The sequence below is a fragment of the Bos indicus genome, chromosome 7 (assembly GCF_029378745.1).
Source record: "Bos indicus isolate NIAB-ARS_2022 breed Sahiwal x Tharparkar chromosome 7, NIAB-ARS_B.indTharparkar_mat_pri_1.0, whole genome shotgun sequence".
In the NCBI taxonomy this organism is placed as follows: domain Eukaryota; kingdom Metazoa; phylum Chordata; class Mammalia; order Artiodactyla; family Bovidae; genus Bos; species Bos indicus.
Window position 1 is genome coordinate 43,919,976 of NC_091766.1, and position 24,953 is coordinate 43,944,928.

General features: G+C 55.7%; 2 protein-coding genes across 3 annotated transcripts; both read left to right on the top strand.

Moving 5' to 3' along the window:
- Window positions 1-6,588: 6,588 nt before the first annotated feature.
- Window positions 6,589-23,524, top strand: SCAMP4 (secretory carrier membrane protein 4). Of its 2 annotated transcripts, none has more exons than XM_070793572.1 (7): window positions 6,589-6,698; window positions 13,590-13,638; window positions 15,202-15,330; window positions 15,822-15,978; window positions 17,231-17,332; window positions 20,274-20,391; window positions 21,992-23,524. In XM_070793572.1, the coding sequence occupies exons 2-7, from the start codon at window positions 13,632-13,634 to the stop codon at window positions 22,169-22,171; spliced, it is 693 nt and encodes a 230-aa protein (XP_070649673.1). In that variant the 5' UTR covers window positions 6,589-6,698; window positions 13,590-13,631; the 3' UTR covers window positions 22,172-23,524. The 2 variants fall into 2 exon arrangements, with proteins under 2 accessions (XP_070649673.1, XP_070649674.1); XM_070793573.1 differs by lacking the exon at window positions 6,589-6,698 and adding an exon at window positions 6,705-6,835.
- On the top strand, window positions 8,522-12,210 carry ADAT3 (adenosine deaminase tRNA specific 3). The gene is given in 2 exon segments (XM_070793571.1): window positions 8,522-10,945; window positions 10,948-12,210. Coding segments are annotated over 2 exon segments (1,101 nt in total). The 5' UTR covers window positions 8,522-10,909; the 3' UTR covers window positions 12,013-12,210.
- Window positions 23,525-24,953: the final 1,429 nt, after the last annotated feature.

The following is a 24,953-nucleotide window of genomic DNA, read 5'->3' on the forward strand; positions in this document are numbered from 1 at the left end:
TGTGTGGTGTGAGCATGGCCTCAATTGAATCGGATTCCATTTTTCCTCCCAAATAGTAGGGGCTTTTTAACCTGGGCACTGCTGCTACTGGGGCCAAACAGTCCTGAATTGGGGCCCTTCTGGGCACTGCAGGGTAGTGAGCAGCATCCCTGGTCCCCAACTGCACCGGGCCAGGTGCACTCTCCAATTGTGGCAAATGCTGGGGAGCAAAGGTGGTTGAGGATTGCTGCTCAGGGCCTGGAGGGTTGCCCCCGTGGGGGCTCGCTGAAACACTGAAACACAGAAGGCCTGGCCTCGCCCCAAGTTTCTGATTCTGCAGGTCCAAGGATGAGCCCAAGAATCTTTATTTCTTCCTTTTATTTTTTTTTTGCTGAGAAATGGCAGGCCTTAGTTCCGATACCTGGGATTGTACTGGGGTCCCCTTGAGTTGGAAGCTCGGAGCCTTAACCATTGGACAACCAGGGAAGTCCCAAGTGTCTGCATTTCTAAAGGATCTCCCGTAGTGGTGGTGATGGGGACCGCGCCCCGAGATCCACTTCTGTCATGCAGCCCCTGCCTTGGTGAGAGCAACCTTGAGTCAGATGCTGCTGCTTTCTGGCTGGGAGGCGCCAGGGGCAGTGGGCATGGAGAGTTTTGGGGAAATGACCCAATAACTGCATTCCCAGATCCTGAAGATGGAGCCCAGAATTCGGGTCATGCTGCCTTTGGCCGGTAGGTGGCGAAAGTGCCCGCTTGATCCTGGAGGGTCGGAGTAGGGGTGCAGGCTAGGGGCGGGGTAAGATGCGTGAGGGAAGGACTTGCTTACATAACAAGACAAACGTCCCCTGTTCACATGCATGTGCTCTCTGGGCAATGGGGATACCGCAGTAGACAAAATTTCCAGCCATCTTGGAGCAGACATTCTGGATAATAAGATACCATCAGCTAGGGAATTCCCTGATTTGTCCAGTGGCTAAGACTCCATGCTTCCAATGCAGGCGGTCTATGTTCCATCCCTGACCGGGAAACCAAGATCCCATATATGGTAACTAAAGATGATGGGTGCTGCAACTAAGACCTGGTGCAGGCAAACAAATGAAAGAAAAAGAAAAAGAGAAAGAAATCGCCAGCTAATATAAATGCTGGAAAGACAATAAAATAAAGAACGGGCCAGGAAAGAACAGGAAGACCTGGAGATGGGGTTCCTTTTTGACACTTCACTCCCAGGTGGCCAGGGATTTGGGGGAGGGTCAGTTGGAATGTGTGCCTGGTGGGGTGCATTTCCAGTCCCCCTGACAAGAGAAGAGGTCATTCTATGGCTGCAACTCAGGAACAAAGGTTTGTGGTCTTCCTAGCTGTGCCAGGGCCTGTTTTTGGCTAAACTAAGCAGACCTCGGGATGTTAGTGGCGGGGGTGGGGGGGGGGGAGGTGGGGAGTGGGGTGGGGGGGTAATGGGGGGCTGGCAGTGCACACAGAAACCTAAGGATAAATATAAAATAATCAGAAGGACACAGGTGCAGTGAAAGAGAGATGGGTGGTTAGAAGATCGCATCAGCTTGCTCATCTTTAAAATGGGTTGCAAGCGGTGCTGTCTTCCAGAGTTGTTGAAAAGACTAAAGGAGATGATGTAAAGTGTTTAGAATGGTGTCTTGTAACAAACAAGCACTTAGTAAATATTAATCACTGTTAATTATCATCATTAATTTCAGCATCTGACACCTGGCAATTTAGAGAACAAGGTAGGTTATCATTGTGTGTAAACTAAGGGTTAAAGGGCTGTGAGAAAAGGGGTTGCATTTCAGAATTTTGCAATACTTCAGTTTGCAAAGGAAACTAATGTTTTCCGGGCTTGGGAAATTGCCAGATGACAGATGGCTGGCGTCAAAGCTATGATTTTTCCGGTAGTCATGTACGGCTGTGAGAGTTGGACCATAAAGGAGACAAAGTGGTGAAGAACTGATGCTTTTGAGTTGTGGTGCCAGAGAAACCTCTTGAGAGTCCCTTGGACTGCAAGGAGATCAAACCAATCAATCCTAAGGGAAATCAACCCTAAATATTCTTTGGAAGGACTGTTGCTGAAGCTGCAATACTTTGGCCACCTGATGTGAAGAGCCAACTCATTGGAAAAGACCCTGATGCTGGGAAAGATTGAGGGCAGGAGGAGAAAGGGGAGACAAAGAATGAGATGGTTGTAGGGCATCACTGACTCAATGGACATGAGTTTAAGCAGACTCTGGGAGATAGTGAAGGACAGGGAAACCTGATGTGCTGCAGTCCTTGGGGGTCGAAAAGAGCTGGACATGACTTAGTTATTAAACAACGACAGGTGGCTGATCTTGTGTGTGTGTGATAGAGTCACGGAGCCCTCTTAGAACCTGGGTAACTAGGTAAGGATTAACTTGCTGAGTGTCCTGTAACCCCTGGGAAGCAGGGGCTGGCAACTTTCCCTCCAGGCTCTTGCAGCTTTAATCTGCCTTCCCTGGGGAGCTGAAGGCAGCCCCCTCAACCCATCTCCAGGAAGATCCCCACAGAGGCGGGAAGCACCTGGGTCCCATACAGATGCCCATAGCAACCTCAGAAAGTCAACAGGATGAAGAGCCAGATACACACAAGCCACACAACTTGGCACAAGAAATGTTGACTTTGGCCCCAGCCCCACAGAGATAGGGTGGCTTGGAGGGAAGCCTCTCTTCCCCCAGGACACATTTGTCGACTGCCTGCCCTGCAGAGGAGAAAGGCTAATGACTGGCAGCTGACCAGGCTTCTGACTAACTCCAGGGTGCAATCTGCTGCTGTTAAGCTTACAGTTTGGGAACCGATTCCATGGTTTTACTACCTTTCAGTGCTGGACACTAATCTGCCATTGTGTTTTGAGGGTCACATTACCTGTCGGATGTGCTGGATGAAGGACCATGTCAAAACCAAAGGAACACTAGGAGCTGAAACTCTTGATTTTCAAAAGCCTGAAGTATGACTCAAAAAAGAAAGAAAGAAAGGAAATGTATGGATACCAAGGGGGAAGGTGGGGAGTGGGATGAATTGGGAGGTTGAGATTGACATATATACATTATTGATACTATGTATAAAATACATAACTAATGAGAACCTATTGTATGCTGCTGCTGCTGCTGAGTCACTTCAGTCGTGTTGCACTTCTGTGCGACCCCATAGATGGCAGCCTACCAGGATGCCCCGTCCCTGGGATTCTCCAGGCAAGAACACTGGAGTGGGTTGCCATTTCCTTCTCCAATGCATGAAAGTGAAAAGTGAAAGTGAAGTCGTTCAGTCATGTCCGACCCTCAGCGACCCCATGGACTGCAGCCTCCCAGGCTCATCCATCCATGGGATTTTCCAGGCAAGAGTACTGGAGTAGGGTGCCATTGCCTTCTCCGAAAGGGAAGGAAATATAAAAAAGAGGGGATATATGTATGTGTACAGTTGATTCACTTTGCTGTACAGTAGAAATTAGCACAACATTGTAAAGCAACTATATTCCAATAAGAATTAATAAAAATAAATAAAAAAGTGCCTCACACACAAACGCACACAAACCCAAATCAAATCCACAGGAAAGACCAAGGGTGTACTGATTAGGTATGGGTGGATCAAGGTGCTTAAACAATGTTGTTAAGGCATGGACTTCTCTTTCTAGGATCTGCCCTCTTCTGTTGTGGCTTCCTCCTAGACAAGATCAACTGTGGGGTGGCAAAAGATAACTCCTGGCAGCTCCAGGCTTTCACCCTAAGGAACCATGAGTGACTCTGCTTATATTAATATTTCTGACAGTCTCCAGGCTGACTCTCATTGGTCCAACTTGAGTCACAAGATCATTCCCCAAACCAATCACTGTGGACAGGGGGACCCTGCAGGCAGATAGGTGGGTGGGGGCCAGCCAGCAGCTGTCAGGCTGTGGAGAGAGGACTGCAGAAATCTTGCCTGTCTTTGTCCTGCAAGGAAAAGAAGGCAGGAGGAGGTAGGAAGTCAAGGACCGTTTCTTTTCCTCTCTTTTATGTTGTTCTTGTTTTTAGGAGAATTTCACACAACAAAAAATTCACCAATTTGGTACAGTTTGGTGGTAGAGAAGGTACATCCACAATGTGTATAACTGTCAATTCTATCTAATTGTGGAACATCTTTATTTTTAAAAACTTTCTTGGTCATACCACACAGCATTTGTGATTCCAGTTCCCCAACCAGGAATCAAACTGCTGGCCTTGGCACTGCAAGTGCAGCGTCTTAACCACTGGACCACCAGGGAAGTCTCTAATTGTGGAACATCTTTATCACCCCAAAAGGAAACCCCATACCCATTAGCAGGCACTTCTCATCCCCTCTCCCAGACCTTGGCCCCACCATCTACTTCCTGTCTCTGTGCATTTGACTCCTCCAGGGACTTCCCATGAGTGGAATCAGACAGTGTGTGTCCTTCTGTGTCTGCTTCTCTGAGCCTCATGTCCTCAAGGTTCAGCCACGTTGTAGCAGGTGTCAGAATCTCCATCCTTTTCGTGGCTGAATAATATTCCATTAGACGGACCACATTTCGTTCCTCTATTCATCTGATGATGGACATTTGAGCTGTTTCCATCCTTGGTCTATTGTGGATAATCCTACTACGAACATGACTGTGCAAGTACCCATTCAAGTCCCTGCTTTCCACTCTTTCCTGTCTATACTCAGACATGGAATTGCTATATTTTGGGGTAAGTCCATGTTTAACTTTTTGAAGAGCTGTCACAATGTTTTGCATAGCAGCTGTGCCATTTTACATCCCTATTTGTGTGTTTTTGCATTTTGAGAAATTTAAAACAAGCAGAAAAATAGGTTGAAGACATCCACTTTTTAGATGCAAAACTCTAGGCATTGCTTTTAACGAAATACTAATTAAAGAGCAATTTAAAAAAATCAGCAGGGAATTCCCTAGGTTCACTGGTTAGGACTCCTGCTTTTACTGCCAAAGGTCCAGGTTCAATCCCTGGTTGGGGAACTAAGATCCCACAAACTGCATGTTGTGGCAAAAAAAAAAAAAGCTAGACAGGAACTTTTGGCTATCTTGAGTGGGCCATCCAGGGATGGAACGATGTCTTTGTTTGTTTGTTTGTTTTTAAGTTAAAAGCACACATCAATCTAAGTTTTAATTGAGAAAAGAAAAAGAGAGAGTAACTAGCTTCAAGTAGAATGGCTTCCCCCGATGCGGTTTCACGTAGGAATAGAGCGGGACACCAGGCAATGCTTTGCAAATTAAGAGGAGAAACACAGAGGATGGACTCTCAGGGCCCTGTAGGGTTGAGGAGCTGGGCTGCGGTGGGGACTACAGGAGGAGGGTTCTCTCCTCCAGCCACCAGCTTCCAGACATTGGATGTATCTTGCCAGAGGATTCCTTGTTTGTTTTTTGATTCTTTGGTTTTTGAAGGAGGGGAGCAGGGGAAAAAAATAGAAAGAATTAAAATTCCCCTCTTCAGGATCCTTTTTATCAAATCCAAATTTTTCTCCTTGTTTAGCAGTGCGGTTAAACCAAGGTCTTTAAAGCCTGCATTGTGGACAATTGGGGAGGCTGATTTGGGGGCATCCTGGTGAAGGAAATGGCAACCCACTCCAGTATTCTTGCCTGGAAAATCCCAGGGACGGGGGAGCCTGGTGGGCTGCCATCTATGGGGTTGCACAGAGTCGGACATGACCTGAAGCAATTTAGCAGCAGCAGCATGCATTGTAAGGCCTCCCTGATAGCTCAGTTGGTAAAGAATCCGCCTGCAATGCAGGAGACCCCGGTTCGATTCCTGGGTCCGGAAAAACTCCTGGAGAAGGGATAGGCTATCCACTCCAGTGTTCTTGGGCTTCCCTTGTGGCTCACCTGGTAAAGAATCCGCCAGCAATGCAAGAGACCCCAATTTCATTCCTGGGTCAGGAAAATCCCCTGGAGAAGGGAAAAGCTACCCACTGCAGCACTGCAGTATTCTGGCCTGGAGAATTCCACTGACTGTATAGACCATGGGGTCGCAAAGAGTTGGACATGACTGAGCCACTTTCACTTGTTCAGCGACATCCTAGGTTTGATGCGAGGACCCCCCACCCTCACCCCCGGCGTAGCCACCACGTAACCACCCCTGGGAGTGGAGGGACAAACTGCCCCTTGTTGAGACGCTCTGGTTTTAATCTCTAATTAGAATGAATAACTGGATTTGCTCATAAAATTAGCAAGTTTTGCATAGGAGTGTCAACAGATCCTCTTCGTCTACTGCAGAGATGAGAAAATAAGGCCGGGGTCGGCTGGGGCTCCAACCAGAACTGGAAGCCGACCTTAACCAGGTCTGTGGGGTCAGGATCTCTGGAGCCACGTGGCAGCAGCAAACTGCACTTTGGGAGTGACTGAAGCACGTGGCCTGAACCCCTATGCCTCAGTATCTTCACTCAGCTGATTTCCCAAAAGACTCCCAGGGTCCAACTTTTCCTGCCGCCCTGCTGGGTCTCGAACCCTTAACTTAGAGCTCGCCTCACTCTCCTGCGGGTCACAGCAGCCGCGCTCAAGAAAGGGGCGGAATGAGTCGGTGGTGCGCGCGGCCTTGTGGGGATTGTAGTCCCGGCCTCGCCTCCGCCTCGCGCCGACTCCGCCCCTGGAACTACGCTCCCGTCGTGCCCCGAGGCTCCAGGCGGTGGCAGAGGCGGAGCAGGCGGGCTGGTTGCTAAGACTTGGTGAAGCGCAGCGCTTCCGCCTGTCTCCTCAGGTAAGCACACAGCCCCGGGGTCTCGGGCTTTTACGACCCAGGCTCCCGCGGAAGGCGAGGAGGGCGAGGGCAGGGGGCGCGCCTGCGGAGGGGCGCCAGCGGCGTGGGGAGCAAGGCGGGGGCGCCAACTGGACCAGGTTCGTGCGCGCGCACCGGGCGAACGCGGGGAGGGGCGCATGTGCGCGTGCGCGCCGGGCGGCCAGGTTTTTGGGACCCCTCTTTCGGCGCCCGTCGTCCTTCTGCGCGTGCGCTCGCCCCTGCCGTCCGTTTTGGAGACCCCGTGCCCTAACGGCTTCCACTGTGTTCAGGCCTTTGGTCGTCTTGGTCACCCTTGTACCTCCGTGCTGTCCGTTTACAAGCTTTCCGCCCGCTTAGGGCGAAACCCCCAGTCTTTTGTACGTCTTGTTTGTGCGCGCGCTCAGTCTCTCAGTTGTGTCCCACTCTCCGACCCCATGGATTGTGGCCCTCAGGTTCCTCTGTCCCTGGGATTTCCCAGGCTAGGATACTTGAATGGGTTGCCATTTCCTTCTCCAAGAGATTTTCCCGACGCAGGGATCAAACCCGCATCTCCTGCATTGACAGGCGGATTGTTTACCACTGAACCACTTGGGAAGCCCTAAAAATTGATAATCTTTGCTGATACTTAAGGGAAGTGTGAGTTTTCAAGGCTTTTTAAAATTCTGGCCTTGGGTCTGCCACACCCGACATGCGCATGGTTCTCGATTTTTCGTGCACAAAGGCCTGCTGGTAGGGTGGCTAGGTTTTGCAAATAACCAGGCAGGTTGCCCCATTAAATTAGAATTTTGTGTAAACAACAAATACATGCACATATATATATGTATTAGTAGTATAAAAGTATTGCAAAGGTTCCATGAGACACATTTATTAACATAAATCAGAAATCATCTGCTCATGTGGGTTCACGCTTAGCGGGGTATGCTGCATGTTATCTGGGGACCCTGCTTTGTTGGGGAGCTTGTCAGATGTGGACATTAATGCACCTTCCCCCTTCCACGGGGCCAAGTTCTGGATACCATATTTGAAGCCATCGCCGCCTCAACTGTTCAAGAGTCCAAGACTCCAACACTGGGTGTTCCTTCTGCTCAGGGCTCCCCACCCTGCTTCACCTGCTTTCCAGGTCCAGCTGTGGGTCACTGCCTCCGAGGACCCTCCTGGAATCTGCCCTTCGCAGGGCACTGGCTCCTGAGAAGAGCTGTGCCCTGGGGTGGGCCCAGCCTCATGGATTTTCTCACTTTCTGTCCCAGCCAGGGTGGTGGTGGATCCCATTTTACTGAGGGGGAAGCTTGTCCTGGGCCTAAGGTCTGGTCTCAGCCAGGAGAACGTGGGCAGGGCCCGGACACACCCAGGGGTGAGATAAGGCCCCTACCTCTGGTTGCAGAGGCTGCCTCAGCTCACTGAATAAGCCCCATGTTCTTGATGCCTTCTGGGCTTCAGGCCCCGGCACCCAGTGAGGGGACTGGCTGTTGGGGGGTCCCAGCTCCCTGGTCTCCTGGACCCTCCTGGACCTTCCCCACACCATTGAGCCTTACATGGCCCTGACAGTGGGTGCCAGCCACAGAAGCTCCAACCATAAATATAAACAATTGTGGAGGGGGCTGGCCTCCACCCCATTGGAGCACAGGAACCTTTAGGAGGTGCCCTAGCTGTGGACAGCGGGAGGTAGACACACCCAGGGAAGGGCCTGAGCTGGGTGGAGCAGCCAAGTGCACAGCAGGGAGGGTGTGGGGCAGTGTGTGTGTGTGTGTGTGTGAGGGGGTGCGCATGCAGGGCACTTGGACAGGGTGGGGCAGTGGGGTGACCAGAGTTGGGGTGGATGAGGGGGTGCCCACAGGCAGGGTGGACATGTGGTTTTGAGGAGGAAAAGAGGAACAGATAAGCCTCCCAGCATGCTGAGGTCCCCGGGGTTCATTTAAGCAAATCACTGGGCGTGGGGGCCATTTCTGGGTGGGCTTCAGCTCCCAGTCTGGGTGTGTCACCCTGGAGGAACCTGTGTCTCATCTGTAAAGCCCCTCCCCCACCACGGGGCTCAGAAGGCAGAGTTGGGAGCTGTTGGCCACCTGGCCGCAGCTCTGCCCTCCCAGGCACGTGGCCCTGGGCAAGTCCCTTGACCTCTGGAAAGGGACGAGCCCTGCAGCCTCCGTCCTGGTCATGACGGGAGTTGGGGAGCCCATTTGTAGGAGTGAAGACAGGGAGCGGTTTCAGCACTGGCAGCAGTCACGAGGTCTGGGCCGTGTTAGAGGTGTGCTGTGACCCTGGTGGCTCAGTGGGTATACAGTCCACCTGCCAGTGCAGGAGATGCCCATTTGATCCCTGGGTCGGGAAGATCCCCTGGAGAAGGACATGGCAACCCACTCTAGTATTCTTGTCTGGGAAATCCCCTGGACAGAGGAGTCTGGTGGGCTACATTCTGTGGGATCACAAAAAGTCCAACATGACTGATGGATTAAGCAAGCACGCATGCCCTGGTGACTGCCAGATTTCCCCACCGCCGCCAGAAAGAACAGCAGCTTTACTAGGATACGGTTCACATAGTGTGGGGATCACCCACATAAAGCATACTTTTTAGTGTTTTTTAGTGTATTTAGTGTATTATATGACCATTACCTCTGTCTAGTTCGAGAACATTCTGTCTTCCAATAGGAAGCCTGTCTCCAGGAGCAGACCCCCCCATCCCCCCACCTCCCAGCCCCTGACAACCAGGAACCCACTCTCTGTGTCTGTGGATCGGCCTGTTCTGGACATTTCCCACCAGTGGGATCACACCCTGCGTGTCCTGTGTCTGCTTCTCTCACTGAGCATCATGTTCTCCGGGTCTGTTCACGAGGCAGTGAGTGTCAGGGCTTCTCTCCTCTCCATGGCTGAGGGACGCTCCTGTGTGCGAGGGGACCACCTGGTGTTTGTGTGTTTATCTTTCAGTAAACATATGGGCCTGCAGCCACCTTTTGCTGTTGGGAGTCATGCTGCTGTGAACACGTGCGTGTGGATGGCTGTGTGGACATGTGTTTCAGTTCTCCTGGGCCTGCACCTGGGAGTGGGGTCACTGGGCCAGATGGTGGCCTCCTGGTGGTTTTTATTTCCTCCCTGGAGGATGGCAGCCCCACCAGCAGCAGTCCAAGGCCAGCCTCCTGTCTCTGTCACTTGTTTTGTTTCGGTCAGACAGAGGTTGCAGTCTTGGAGGGACAAACAGGACTGTGTCTGTCTTGCCCAGGAGACAGTGGGGCCTTTTGTGGCCTAGAGCAGGCTGTGGGGGCCATTTTGCCTTGGGCACGGTGTGTGCTGGGAGTGGATTTACAGCCAGCACCCCCAGGACCCTCCTCAGGGCCTGACCTGGCCCTGGCGTCCTGGGTACCCCAGGGGCCCCCAGCCACACTGTGTGTTTGCTGGAGTGGTTGGTGAGGACCTCCCGGGCCCTCTGCAGGGCCCATGGGCTGAGGAGTGATGAGTAGGCTGCATTGAAGCAGTAAGGGGCAGGCTGTTACACGGTCTCAGCACACCTCGTCCATGGGAAAGAGGTGGGAGGGGTTGGTCCAATCCCAGATACCGCCAGGGCATCGGGCTCTGCAGCCATGGCACAGAGCTCCCCTGGAGCCACGTGAAGGTCATCTGTGGCCCATTTCTGCTCTCATCCAGGGCAGCCCTAACCAGTAGGAATATAATGCGAGACGTGTACATGACATGAAGTGTGTAGAAGCCACGTTTTGGGAAACTACAAAGAAACGGTTGAACTTAACCTTAATCATACGTTTATTTAACCTGAGACATGTAGAGTATCCCCACTTCAGCCATGTAGTCAACACAGCCATCCCTCAGCATCCATGGGGAACTGGGTCCAGGGCCCCCAAGGATAAGAAGAGCCAAGGATCTCAAGGCCTTTGAATAAAGTGGTGTAGTGAGTTGGTCTGTGTCCGTGGAATACAGAAAGAGACTTAACGATACAGTTAGTTTTCTCTTTTGTATTAAGTCTCTGGGATCCAGTGTGCATTTTTGCTCATGGCATTTCTCGGTAAAAAAAGGGGGGGACAGAAAAGACACCCAGACAAGGGCGGTTTAAACTCTATGCAAACACGGCGTTAGTAAGATGTGAGTGAGAGCACGACAGCTGGTGCCTTTTGCTTGGTGGGACGAGCCTACAGACGTGGCACACTCCTGGGACGACCCCTCCAGCTCGCCAGGCCCCTCCACGGCCCAGGATGATGCCCTGCTCCGGTCTCTGTCTCCCACAGTCAGAGCCCCACTGAGGACGGACCCCGCCCCGAGCGTCATGGAGCTGCGCAGAGATGCAAAGGCCGGGAGTCCCGAGCAAGAACCGCCATGGCAAGCCCTCCCGATTCTGTCAGAGCAGCAGTCTGGGGCTGTGGAGCTGGTGCTGGCCTATGCTGCACCCGTCCTGGACAAGAGCCAGACCTCACGCCTCCTCAAGGAGGTGTCAGCAGTCCATCCGCTGCCTGCGCAGCCTCACCTCAAGAGGGTGCGGCCCAGCCCTGACCCCGGCCGCCCACACTCGCTGGAAATGCTGCTGTGCCTGGCGGGGCCAGCCCGGGACTCGAGATCGCTGGCCGAGCTCCTCCCGAGGCCGGATGTGGACACCCGTGGCCTGGGGCAGCCCTTCCTGGTGCCTGTGCCTGTGCGGCCGCCCCTGACCAGGAGCCAGTTCGAGGAGGCACGCACTCACTGGCCCACGACTTTTCACGAGGATAGGCAGGTGACCCGAGCCCTGGCTGGATGCCTCTTCTCGGCACAGGAGCGGGCTGCAATGCAGGCCCACATGGAGCGGGCCGTGTGGGCCGCGCAGCAGGCAGCCTCGAAGGGCTTGAGGGCTGTGGGTGCGGTGGTGGTGGATCCAGCCTCAGGCCGCGTGCTGGCCACGGGCCACGACTGCAGCAGCGCCGCCAGCCCCCTGCTGCACGCTGCCATGGTGTGCATTGACCTGGTAGCTCGAGGCCAGGGCTGCGGTGCCTACAACCTGGCGCCCCACCCTGCCTGCTCCTTCGCGCCGGCTGTCCGCGCCGGCTCTGTGCGCAAGCTGGATGAAGACGAGGACGGGCTGCCCTACGTGTGCACCGGCTATGACCTGTACATCACCCGCGAGCCCTGCGCCATGTGCGCCATGGCCCTGGTCCACTCTCGGGTGCGGCGTGTCTTTTATGGGGCGCCCTCGCCTGACGGTGCACTCGGTACCCGCTTCCGCCTGCATGCCCGGCCTGACCTCAACCACCGCTTCCAGGCCTTCCGCGGCATCCTGGAGGCCCAGTGCCGCCAACTGGACCCCGACGGGCTGGACGCCAAGGCATAGGTGCTGGCCTGGACCCTCCTTAGCATTCCTCACATCGCCAGGGGCTTTTGCCCGGTCTCAACTCATGGACACTCATGCTATTTCTGCTGGCACATGGGGGGCGTCCCTTTCTGGACACGGTCTTCCTCAAAGTTGGGCGGAGTGGGGGTCCAGCTGACTGAGTAGCTGGGCACCTTCAGACCCAGGTGGGCCCCTGGGGTCACCAGCGTTGTGTCCCCTTTTCTCAGGTGTCAGGGAACAGCTTTGACGTGAAAATAAACAACTTAAACCAGGTTGGTGTCTGTTAACAAAGGCATGAGGCCCCGGTGGCCGAGAGTCCCTGGGTCAGGGTGGCCATTTTCTCTGATACCTGGATTTGCGTGGGGAGGTGAGCTGCTGAGTGGAGTATAGTCAGGGAGGGGCCCCAGAGTCTGGATGGCTATGGCTAGAGCCTAAGGAGAGGGCCCATCAGCCTGGATATTGCTGAGTGTATCAGTCTCCCATCCTTCCCAGGTGCCCAGAGGGTCCCTGGAGGGGCCGGTGGGGGTCTGCCTGCCCTGGAGTGGTTAGCCCTGGAACCCATGTGTGCAGGACTCTAAGCAGCAAATGTGTGTGCTGCAGGCCCCTGAGACATCCATGCCTTGAGCCCCCGTCCCAGGGCTACTCCTTGCCTATGGGGGCTGGGCAGGTAGAGGGTCTGCTGGAGCCAGAGTGGTAGATGGCCGGTGGGGCCTGCGACAGGAGGGCTGGGCTGGGCCAGGCTCCAGGTCCCAGGGGAGGCACTCTCTGAGCTGGGGGCCGGGGGTGGACCCGGAGACTCTCAGTCATTGGATCCTTCCCTTGGACCCCCTCCAAGGGGCTCTGCACCTGCTCCAGTGCCCAGTGCTGGGGGCTGTTCAAGCTCAGCTGTGCTGGTTGGGTACCAGGTGTGGCCACGTTGCCTGCCCCGCTTCCTGGAGAAGGTAATGTCTGCCTCCTAGGTCCTTGTGCAACTGGCACCTCTGTGGTGCCTCCTCTGAGGGGCTGCTCCATGACACGGGCTCCTGGGCAGGGTCGCTGGGTGCCTGGCCTGTCCCCAGGCATTTCAATTGGGTTGCAGTGGGGTCCTTGGCCTTGCAAAGCTCATAGGGGCAAAAGCCATGGACCAGAGAGGTTGTGTAACTTGCCTGAGGTCACACTGCAATGAGTGTGGACTCAGTTTTTGGTGACTCGGAGACTTTGTGGCCATAGGAAGTATGCAGAGCCATCCGTGGACAAAGGGAAAGTTTGGGGGTTGGGTGACTAACACGTTCACTTTTGTGGGGGAGTTGGGGGAGGACGGGCAGGAGGGCAGTAGTGGTGGGTCACTGGGACCCTCCACCCAGATGCCTCCCCCACATCAGTGGCAAGCTGCCCGGGGTGGGGGTGGAGGGCTCTGACACGAGGTGGTGACTGGGGTCACATGTGGGGCTGGGTTGGCCTTGAGCCAAGAGCCCAGAGACCCCTGTGGATGCTCTGGTAGTTAGGGCAGTAACTGCAGTGGCCCCTGGATCCGCAGGTGGTGTTGGGGTCGCCCTGCAGCTGTAGAGACCCCCTGACTGTGCCTGTCTCCCCTCCAGGTGGCTGCAGGCTTCCACTCCCACCCTGTCTTCGCAGCGGAAATGTCAGGTGAGTCCCACCCGCGCCCCGCAGTGGGGGATCCTGGCTTCTCTGGCCATCTGGAAAGTTCCCCGGGCGGCTGAGCACACTGTGACCCCAGGAGGGGCACAGCCTCGCTCTCCTCCTGGGATGGGAGTCGGGGCTGCTCTGGCCACTGGATTGGACAACAGGGTGACAAGTCCGCACAGTGAGCATCTGGCCCAGCCAGCAGAGCCCAGGGGGCACCTGTGTAGTTGCTCGGACATGGAGCCCAAGTGGGCAGCTCTGGGCAGCACTTTGTTACTGTGCTATGAAGTCTGTCCACGGCCCACCAAGGTGGCACAGGTGCTAAAGGGACCATACAGAGATGAGCTCGGCCCCTGGGCCCCACATGTAAGACGGAAGCGTTCCATGTTGGAAAACAGGAAGTCCCAGGACTTCCCTGGTGGTCCAGTGGTTAAGACTCTGAGCTTCCACTGCTGGGGGCCTGGGTTCATCCCTGGTCAGAGAACTAAGATCTTACAAGCCTCGCAGTGAGGCCAAGAAAACAAAAACCCCATGGAGTCCAGACTCCAGGAAGAGGACCTAATGGCAGGTGTGGCTGTGAGATGAAGTCATGTTGGAGCAGGGTGGCCCTGAGATAACAGTGGGACTGACATCCTAAGATGGAGGAGACAGGGGCACAGACACAGGGAAGCAGGGAGGATGGGGCAGAGCTGGAGGGACGGGTTCATAACCCTGGGGCGCCCAGAGCATCGGGGGGAAATGTGGCCCTGTGACACTGGATCTGATTGTCCAGCCTCTAGAACGGAGCCAGGACAGACCTCTGTCCAATCAGGCCACCCAGCCTGTGGTCCTTTGTAATGGCAACCCCAGGGGGTTCCCACGTCCCAAGTGCCACAACCTGCCCTGAAGTCAACAGTGTGGATATGTGTGGACCCTGCTGTTGAATCTTCACGTATCCCTGTGACTGTCGTAAGAAATTGCCACAGACTCAGATACTTGAAAGAAATTTGTCCTGGGACTTCCCTGGAGGGCCAGTGGTTAGGACTACCTGCTTTCAGTGCTGAGGGTGTGAGTTCAATCCCAGGTGGAGGAACTAAGATCCTGCATGCTGTGTGGCGCGGTCAGAAACTAAGTTCATAAATAAGTAAGTAAATAGAATTTGTTCTCTGACAGTCCTGAGGTCTGGAGTCCCACATGGGTACCACAGGGCTAAATCCAGGTGTGGGAAGGGCTGGTCCCTCTGGAGGCTCTCAGGGAGCACCGGCTCCCCCCTTTTCCAGCTTCTAGAGGTGCTGCATCCCTGACTCGCGGCCCCTCCCTCCATCCTCACAGCCAATGGCTCAGCATCTCCCGTCTCTCTGCCTCTGACCCAACCCCTTCCCTTTCATAAGGACCCTGTGATGGCACTGGGTTCCCCAGAGAGTCCAGGATCATCCCATCTCAGGGGCCTTAGCTTAATCCCTCTGGCAAAGTCCCTTCTGCCCCATGAGGTGATGTATCCACAGGTCCCAGGAGCAGATGGGCACAGCCCTAGGGCCACTACAAGCTGACTGCAATGTGAGTTTTTCCGCACCCCTGTCCCTGCAGGAAAGGAGAACAACTTCCCCCCGTTGCCCAAGTTCATTCCTCTGAAGCCCTGCTTCTACCAGAACTTCTCTGACGAAATCCCTATTGAGCACCAGGTCCTGGTGAAGAGGATCTACCGCCTGTGGCTGTGTGAGTCAGGGGGAGGGGTGCACCACCCAGAGACCCAGGCCCGGGACAGGCCCGGCCCAGGACTTGTCTTGAGCTTGGTGGGTGGGAGCCTGAGGGTTTAGTAATAAAGCTTACCGACAAACTTCTCTCATGGCTCAGTGGTAAAGAACCTGCCTGCCAGTGCGGAAGCCACAGGAGATGTGGGTTCAGTCCTGGGCTGGGAAGAGCCCCTGGAAGAGGGCATGTCAACCCACTCCAGTATTCTTGCCTAGAGAATCCCATGGACAGAGGAGCCTGGTGGACTATAGTCCATAGAGTTGCAAAGAGTCAGACATAACTGAGTACACACACTGATGAGCTCCTGTCCGGAGTGGATGGAGCAGGTGGGCAGCTGCACAGAGCTGGGCCCCCCAGGCCCTTCTCTGGCCCCAAGGTCTCTGTGCTCATGGGAGCCACACCCCAGCAGTAGGGGGTGTCCCATTCAGCGCCCTCTTTCTCCTTCCTTCCCCTAGTCTACTGTGCCACCCTGGGCGTCAACCTCGTTGCCTGCCTGGCCTGGTGGATCGCGGGTGGCTCAGGTGCTAACTTTGGCCTGGCTCTGCTCTGGCTGCTCCTCTTCTCGCCCTGCGGCTACGTGTGCTGGTTCCGGCCTGCCTACAAGGCCTTCCGGTGAGTTGGGGTGGCTCCCACCCTCCAGGGGCCCTTGGGGAGGGTCTGGGGTTGACATTTGGCTCAGAAACAACAGCAGGTGACCTCACTGTGCACGCCCCCCTCCGGGCCAAGTCCTGAGAGGGGTGTACCCTGATCTGCAGCTGCCACCTGGCCCGGGTGTGAGCCTGCCTCTCGTATTTGGATGACACTGTGTACTGGGGTCCACAAGCCACATCCATCTCTCCCTGTTTTGTTAATGACTTTGTTGACATACTGTACATACCACTCAGCTCACCTGCTTAACAGCTCGATGTTTCTAGTGTTTATACAAGACTGGACAGCCAGCATGTCTAGCTCCAGAACAAACCACCAAGAAACCCCATCCCCATTAGCACCATCCTAACCCCTCAGCCTCTGACAACCAGGAACCCACTCTCTGTGTCTGTGAATCTGCCTGTTCTGGACGTTTCCCATCAGTGGGATCACTCTGCGTGTCCTTCTGTGTCTGCTTCTCTCACTGAGCATCATGTTCTCAGGCCCTACCCACATGGTAGCGAGTGTCTGGGCTTCATCCCTTTGGGTATCTGATGCTCCCATGTGTGCAGGAACCAAGTGGTGTTTCTCCATCATCTGTGGATGGCGTTGGTGTTGCTGCCCCCTTCTGGCTACTGTGAATCTTGCTCTGTGGCTTTCACCGCAAACCTGCCCTCGGCACTCAGGCGTGTGCTATGTCTGTTCCATGTGGCCCCTAATCCCAGACCCTCAGTGGGAGTCAGGTGGGGCCCCTGGGGCCCTTTGGAGACAAGAACCAGAAACCTGTCCACTTGTGCTGAAGCGAAAGGGGCACTGTGGCTTCAGGTCCCAAGCTGATTCCAGCAACTGTGTGTAAGAATGGGGACCCCCCGAAAGCTTCGGGGGCAACCCGGGAGCAGCCCTGTGCCGCGAGGTCCCCGGCCCTCCTCCATCCCAGGTCTCCCCTTGCTTGACCTCCCTATGTGAGCCCCTTGCAGCCTCTTTTGTCCAGGGCAGCAGGGCATCGCAAACCCACCAGGAACCTATCAGATTGACCTTAGGGTACCGGCAGGTCCTTCGGTGTAGTGGGGCCTCCTAAATCCCCTTCCGGTGAGGAGCGTGTCAGGGTTGTCCTCCTCCTGGGGGCGGGAACTGGAGGTGTGGTGGGGCAGGGCTATCCTGCCCAGTTGGCCTGGGCCCTTCCTCGGCCCCGCCCTCTCCTCCAGCATTGGTAACAAAGCCATTGGCTTCCCTCCAGATCCGACAGCTCCTTCAACTTCATGGCGTTTTTCTTCATCTTCGGAGCCCAGTTCATCTTGACCATCATCCAGGCCGTCGGGTTCTCGGGATGGGGCGCGTGGTAAGCTTGTGGGGTCAGCCATGGGGACATGTGTCATGTGCAGGACAGATGTGAGCTCAGGCTGAACACTGTGGCCAGGACACCAAAATGCCAATGGCTGGACGAGGGTGAAGTCTGCTCATCGCTCTTGTAAACCCCCTATCCTGGGAGGTGCCGGGTTGGCAGCCCGTTCACAGTGGTTCTCGTGCCAGTCACCCAGCCCCCAGGAGAACCTGGCAGGCATGTCCAGCTGTGTGTCCCCGGGGTCAGAGAGCAGCTGGAAGGGCCATGCCCCACGATCTGGGAGAGGCATTTTCCATTGCTTCCCAGATGGTGCTAGTGGTAAAGAACCCGTCTGCCCCATGCCGGAGACATTAAAGAGGTGGGTTCCAACCCCGGGTTGGGAAGATCCCCTGGAGGAAGGCATGGAAACCCACTCCAGTATCCTTGCCTGGAGAATCCCATGGACGGAGGAGCCTGGCGGCTACAGTCCATAGGGTCACAAAGAGTCAGACACGACTGAAGTGACTTAGCACTCGTTAACACATGAGGTGTCTGCTGCTGCTATAGTGAATTATTAAATGTTCAGTGATTTGAAACAAACTTTTCATCTTAAGTCCCAGGGGTCCGAATTCATGTAACCCACAGGTTGGCAGGGCTGGCCTTCTAGAGAGCCACCTGCTCCAGTCCAGGTGGCCACAGTCCCGCAAGTCCCCTCCAGGGGGTAGTGGACAGCATGGGGGTCCACGGTTGCTGTGGAGCTACAGGGACACCTGGCCAGTCCTGGGCCCTGGGTATCCATCCCTCCCTGCTGGCCCCAGACTTCCACCATCCGCTGGGTGAACGCTTCCCTGTCAGTCCATTCAGAAGGCCTTTTAAAACCTGTGAGACGTCTTATGTGTAAAAGACCACAGTGCTGCTTCACACTAGGAAGCAACAGTGACCACAGAGGCTCAGACCTGTCTGTCCTGCCTGCTTGTGACCTGTTCACATGGGGCTTCTTCGCAGTTTGTGGATCTGGGGTAGAGTGTCCACCCCGAGCTGCCTCCCCACCCGTCTGATGCCCTTGCCTCCACCGGATGTGGTGGGCACAGTGCCCTCACCCACAGCGCTACCATGTCAGGCCTTCCCCTTGGGGTCCCTGCGGCTTGTTAACAGTTGGCCTTTGTGGTTGGTCCACATTGGACTCCAGGTGGGGTGGAGTGTGCACCCTCTGTGACTGGGGCCCCCACCGCCAGTCCTTTCCACGGTTGGGGCTTCCTTGAGGTGCCTTCCCAGCCCAGAAAGGCAGCTGCTTAGGTGCATGACTCAGTGGTTCTGTGTGTTTACAAGGGTGTAGGTTCATCACTCTCTCCAGTTTCAGAACATTCCACCACCCCAAAGTGAAGCCCCATCCCCGTGAGCAGTCCCTTGCTCATACCCTAACAACCAGGAACCCACTCCCTGTGTCTGTGGATCGGCCTGTTCTGGACGTTTCCCATCAGTGGACTCACACCCTCTGTGTCCTTCTGTGTCTGCTCCTCTCACTGAGCAAGTGTATTGGCAGGGTCCGTCCACACGGTAGCGAGTGTCAGGGTTTTGCCCCTTTTGGTGGCTGAGTTGGTGGGACGCAGTGTGTGTGTCATTTGTTGTGGGTGGACTCTTGGGTTCTCTGCCCTTCTGCTGTTGCTGGTGGTTCTTCTGTGCATTGTGTACACCTATCCGTGTGGACACGTGTTCTCAGTTCTCTCTGGTGGATGCCTGGCTGTGGAATTTCTGGGCCACATGGTAACTCTTGAACCTTCATCAGAGCTCCCAGACCTGCCCCTGGCCTTTGCAGGCTGCATCCGCATCTCCCTGGCTCTGGCCCCTTGAGCTCCTGGCTGGGTGGCCCTGGGGGAACACCTTATACCCTCGTCCCATCCCCCTTATCTCCAGGTCTGTCATCTTCCCAGACCCCCAGCTGTGCTTACACTCCCTCAAAGTGCAGAGCAGTGTGCATTTGTACGCGAGGACGTCCCTCCTGGCTTCACAAAGGGGCGAGGCCTGTCCACGTGTGTGTGTGTGTGTGTGCATGTCCAGCAGGTTGTATACCTGTGTACATGCACATGCACACACACACACACACACTTTATCTTTTTTTTGCTGTGTGACTTGTGTAATCTTAGTTCCTCAACAGGGGATTGAACCTGGGTCCTGGCAGTGAGAGCACAGAGTCCTAACCCCTGGATCCCAGGGAATCCCCTACACATGTTTCTATAAACTCTCTGGAAGTGAACTAGCAGATGAGGGATGCCAGTTCCCTCTGGGCTGGGGAGTGGCGTTGACAGGAGAGAGGTGTCTATTGTGTGTTTTTCTAAGCTTCCTGAACTGTGTGGTTTTGTTACTCACTAAGAAAAAACATTCTCAAAAGAACTCTATTTCCTGCCTCCCCCCCACCCCACCCCTGGCCTGCCTGGACACCAGATTCATGTTCTTCCACGTGCTGGCTCAGGATCTACCCCAGACCTTCAACTTTCTCTTGTTTTCACACCTTCTTAGTGTAACTGATGTTCATGCTTTGCCCAACTAGTGGATGTTTAGATCATCCTCAGATTGTCCTCGTTACAGACACTGGATGAGTAAAACAGTTGAGGGAGAAGGAAATGAATGTTTAAGCCTTGTTATGGGTCAGACCCCATTGTGCTCCAGAAAGGGCGCAGCCCAAACTGACAGAGTAGGGTTCGTTTCTCTGTCCTCTGCACGACATGTTTCAGGACAGTGGTGTGAGAACGACACCTCTGTCTGACTTGCACGTCTTTGTGGGTGGGTTAAGCATCACTCCCTAAGTATACTGGCTCCATGGTAGTCCTCATGAGAATCCCATGTCTCTGCTGGCGGGTTACCTTTTTCTTGTTGATTTGCTGGAGCTCTTTATATATGAGAGGTAGTGGGCCCATCTGACGGTCCTGTTGGCTCCCGCACATGTTCTCTTCTCTTGCAGTGGTTGGCTGGCAGCCATTGGCTTCTTCCAGACCAGCGTCGGGGCCGCTGTGGTCATGCTGCTCCCAGCTATCATGTTCTCCATGTCGGCTGCCATGATGGCTGTCATGATCATGAAGGTGAGTCCTCCAGCTCCCGGGATGTTTCACTTCCTCCCTCACATCCTGTTCTCTGACCTCCCAGCCCTGGGACTCGTCCTGGCTTGTTTTAGGAGCAAGAGGCCAAGCGCTGGCGAGTGAAGTGAGTGCTGACAGCAGGGCAGACTCTCTGCGATCTGGGCCTTCGACTGCCTGCCTTCCTGCCCACGTAGACTTCCAGGGAGGAGGGCAGACAGCGCCGTGTGGCCAAGGGTAACCACTTGCACACTGGGGTGGTTGGGTGTCTGCTGGAGCCCCCAGCATGTGTGTCCTGGAGGGTTGTCCACACTGCTGATTCAGCCACCACTGGCCACGTGCTACTGGTTACAGTTAAACCCAAATTAAGTGAAAGTAACTAAAACTGAAAATTCACATCCATCGCACTGCCCTCATACTGAGCGCTCAGGCTTTGAAAGGCTGGCCCTGACTGTACCATCATGGCCACTCCCTGGACGGCCCTGCTCCAGATGCCTTGAGGGACCAGTGGGAACATGTGCACTGTAGTCTGGGGCATTGGCCACACGAGGGTTGTCCTGGGACCACATAGAGACTGATGCCTGACAGTGCACCTGTCCAGCCTTCCTGGGGTGACCTTCTTGGCCATGTGCCTGGTAGCCTGCTTGGGGAGGCTGGACCTGCCTTGTGCTGCAGCCTGGCCAGCAACTCCTGAAGCCTGGGTTTTGGGTCCCTCCAGCCTTCTTGTTGCAGGGTCCCAGCTGTTTCTCAGGTTTCCAGGCCTGGGCTGTTCAGCTGGTCCTGGGACTGTCTGGGAGGACAGAGGGGTACTTGCTCCCCCCATGTTTGCCTCCAAAGCCTCCTGACTGTGTGGACGATTGAAGGGGGTTGGGGGATAACCAGTGCAGAACAGACCCTGGAAGACTTGGCCAGAGGCCAGGATGAAGGCCACACAAGGTGGCTGTGGTTCCGGCAGGGATGTGTCAGGGCAGAAGGGAGGGGCTTCCAAGCCAAGCAGGCTCCCCAGAGTAGGGCCACCCTGTTGGGGTCCCCTGCACCATCCCAGGTTTGGGAGTTCACTGGGAAGAAAGAAAGACGAATTCTGGTGGGAAAGGACAGTACCGTCAGCTTTGCTGGTCAGGAGCCTCAAGTTAAATGAATTCAGTTACGGGATTTGCCAGACTTCCAGAAACAGCCCAGCCCCACATCTGAGGAGCCCGGCTTCCTGGATGGTGCGAGGGCAGTGGCCTATCCGCCTAGGCCTCTGCTGAGGACATCATTGAAGAGAATGATGTCACCCCCTTGGTGATCTGGGGGTCCCGGGTCTGATGTGGCTGAGAGAGGAGTCACCAGGCAGTCGCCAGGCCTCAGACCTGCCCCAGAAGAGCCCCTTCCCTGGAAGAAGCACTTGTGCCGAGTGTTGGGCTTGGCTGGGACAGTGGAGACCCTTGGGGACAAGCCGGCAGCAGTCACCGTGTAGGCATGGCCCTCAGAGCCCCCCGCCTCAGCTTCTGCATGTTTTCTAAAGTTCTTGCAAGTGTTGTCATGTTAGTCATGCTCGGTTAAGAAAAGCCCCTCCTTGCACGCAAGCTGAGTGGCCTCCCCACCATCATCCTCACCCCCGCAGGTGCACAGCATCTACCGAGGGACCGGTGGGAGCTTCCAGAAGGCGCAGACGGAGTGGAGCACGGGCACCTGGAGGAACCCGCCATCCAGGGAGGCCCAGTTCAACAACTTCTCGGGGAACAGCCTGCCCGAGTACCCCACCGTGCCCAGTTACCCGGCCAGTGGTGGCCAGTGGCCTTAGGGGGAGCCAGCAGCCCTGCTGCCCACCTGCCGCCAGCCCACCTACCCCTCACCGTCCACTCCCACCACCTTGGGTTTGGTGAGGCCCCCCCGCAGCTCAGAGGGCAGCTCAGGGGCTCTCGGCGACCCGAACCCACATTCATCTCATTCTTGAGGCAGGTCTCCTCGGTAGCTCTGCCCGGAAGCTGTCTGGTCACTGCCATCTGGCAGGATACCCCCCCATAGTCTGGAGCACCGTTTGCCATGGCGACGTCCACTGTGCTGCAGCCACACCCTCTCCCTCCGGGTCGCAGGGGGCTGACCAGGCCACCCCTCTCAGAACTGATGACATGGAGAAGGGCCCAGCCCAGGTCCACCCCTCACAGCCTCTGTCCAGGCAGTCGCTCCTGGCCCAGTGACTTGAAGAGGGAGGCTGTCCAGGCACCAGGGTTCTGTGTCTGGTGGGAGGCTGAGGGCCTGGGTGGTGAGTGGCTGGTCCTCTAGTGGGCGAGCCCACAGGGAGGCCCAGAGGCTGATTCACCTCCTCAGTCTCATGATAGGAACTACTGCTCCCCTTCTGTCTGTCGTCCTTTGGCAGCTTGCCTCCAGCCTCCCTGTCTGGGGCCACGCTTGTCCCATGGTGGGGTCTCAGAACTGGGACCTTCAGGCAGAGCCTCATTAGAGCCTGTGGTAGAGGGGGAGGGAGCCGCCAGCTTGCCTCGCTGGAAACAGATGGCACACAGCTGCATCTCTTGAGAGTGGAGCCCTTCCCTTGCTGCGGGGCAGGAGCTGGAGTCACCAACCTGAAGGACAAGAACGAGGGAGACTCAATAAGTCCGTGCCTTACTAGGAATCTGAATCCCTGCCCTCTCCTTCCCACATAAGCAGCCAGCACCTCTGTGAGGGGAAGGGCCAGAGACGCCTCCCAGTGTCCTCAGCCCTCGTGGGCCAGGCCCCGGGTGCCCTGACACTGCCCCTTGGCTCCCAGCCGCCCAGCTCTCGGGACAAGCTGTACTTCCTGTCCCACTGGCCGCTGGGTCTCTCCCCGAGGCTGCTCCCTATGCCTGCTTGCTTGGCTACTCCTGCTGAATGCCCTGTGGTGCATGAAAGTGGCCACGGCTGCGAGAGCACCGGGGTCTGGGGCCCAGAAGGGAAACCAGGTTCCTTCACATCCCCAAGGCCACCTCCTGTGATGAGGTTAGCGTCACGCTCCTGGTGGGGCCAAGCATCCCCTCTCTGGGGTGCTGCTTTTGATGGGCGCTGAGCTGGTAGTAGGGTGCGCCCACAGCACCCACCCCGCCCCCGCACCTCACTGTGCATTGTGGTTTTTGTTACGTGAAAATATCCAGGAAATAAAGACATCCTTTGTGCATCAGGTGAGCCTCCAAGAGAGCTTTCTGAGGGCCTTCCTCCCATGGATCCTGGTTCCTGTGGCCTCGGGAGGGATAAACCAGGACCATGCTGTGCACCTGGGCTGAGTCCTGTCCATGCTGCCAGCCGCCCTGCCTGGGGCCCCTGCCCTGACCCACCACAGAGGAGCCGGCGGCCATATCCTTGCACCCTGGGGTCATTCCCTTGTTTGCTTTCAGTCATGTTCTCTTCACGCTCAACAGCTTTCACTTGAAAAAGGAAATTTGCAGAAAATGAAATACCAGCACCACTTGGTGTGAAGAAGACACAAGGACAGAAGCGGCTGGAGTAGGAGCAGCTTGGTCTGCAGGGGCCTTCACCTGACTCTCGGGGGGCCCTGGTGGCAGAGTGGACACCCCATGTAGACACGGAATGGGGGCAGTGCATCTGTCACTCCACAGACACCGGGGGAGGGCAGCGGATGACCAGAGAGAAAGGACCCAAAGTAGGGGTCCTTTGCATGCTGATAGGGGCTGTTGCATGCTGAAACCCGAAGTTCATATTCGGTTCTGACCCGACATCTCAGAGCAGGACTTACTGGGAACAGGATCCTTCCAGGGGTGGTTAAGGGAGTGTCGTGCAGGAGCAGGTGATCCTGACGCAGCAGGACTGGGCCTCACAAGGGGGCGTGTTTAGACACAGACACGTGGGGAGGGGCCACATGAAAGTGGAGGAAGAGTTGGGGTGAGGCCTCTATAAGCCCAGGTTGGCTGTGATCTCCAAAAGCTGAGGGTCAGCAGGCGGTCCCTTGATCTTGGCCTCTGCCCTCCCAAACTAGAGGGGATACATGGGTGGGTGCAGTCCGCCATGCTCCGTCACAGCTGCCCCCAGAGTATCCACAAGTGAGACGAGGAGGCTGTGGGGGCTGTGCTGCCCGTTGGTGTGGGGGACACAGGTTGGTGGGCAGGAGCACCTGGAGGATGAACAGTGTCTGCTGCAGATAGGATGGGTGGCCCAGGTGGGCCTGGGGGAGGGGATCTGCAACCTGGACTCAGAGGTGATACAGGGGACACAGGACCGGGTGGAGGTGAGGGGATGGAGGCCAGGTCAAGAAGGTAGCTTGTCTGCTGGGGTGGCTGGGATGGGACCACTGACCTGGGGCCTAAATGAAGGATTGATCCTGCCTGGTTCTGGATCCAGGTGTGGCCAGACTGCATTTCAGGCCCCAGGGCAGCAGCCTTCCAGCCTCTCTCAGCCCCCAGTGGCTCCAGGCTTTGCCTTTTCTCACAAACTTTTCTGTCTCTTACAAGGACACTATCCCTGAGGACTTCCCTGGTGGTCCAGTGGTTTTAAGACTTCATGCGTCCATTGCAGGGGTGCAGGGAACGCAGGTTTGATCTGTAGTTAGGGAACTAAGATTAGCATGGCCAAAAAAAATAAAAGTAGAACAAGGT

What these genes read in the sequence shown, in the direction of transcription:
- SCAMP4 (XM_070793572.1), top strand. An exon ending in CCTGCCTACAAGGCCTTCCG is followed by an intron (nt 15,979 to 17,230) that starts GTGAGTTGGGGT and finishes GCTTCCCTCCAG; the next exon opens with ATCCGACAGCTCCTTCAACT. An exon ending in TTCTCGGGATGGGGCGCGTG is followed by an intron (nt 17,333 to 20,273) that starts GTAAGCTTGTGG and finishes CTTCTCTTGCAG; the next exon opens with TGGTTGGCTGGCAGCCATTG.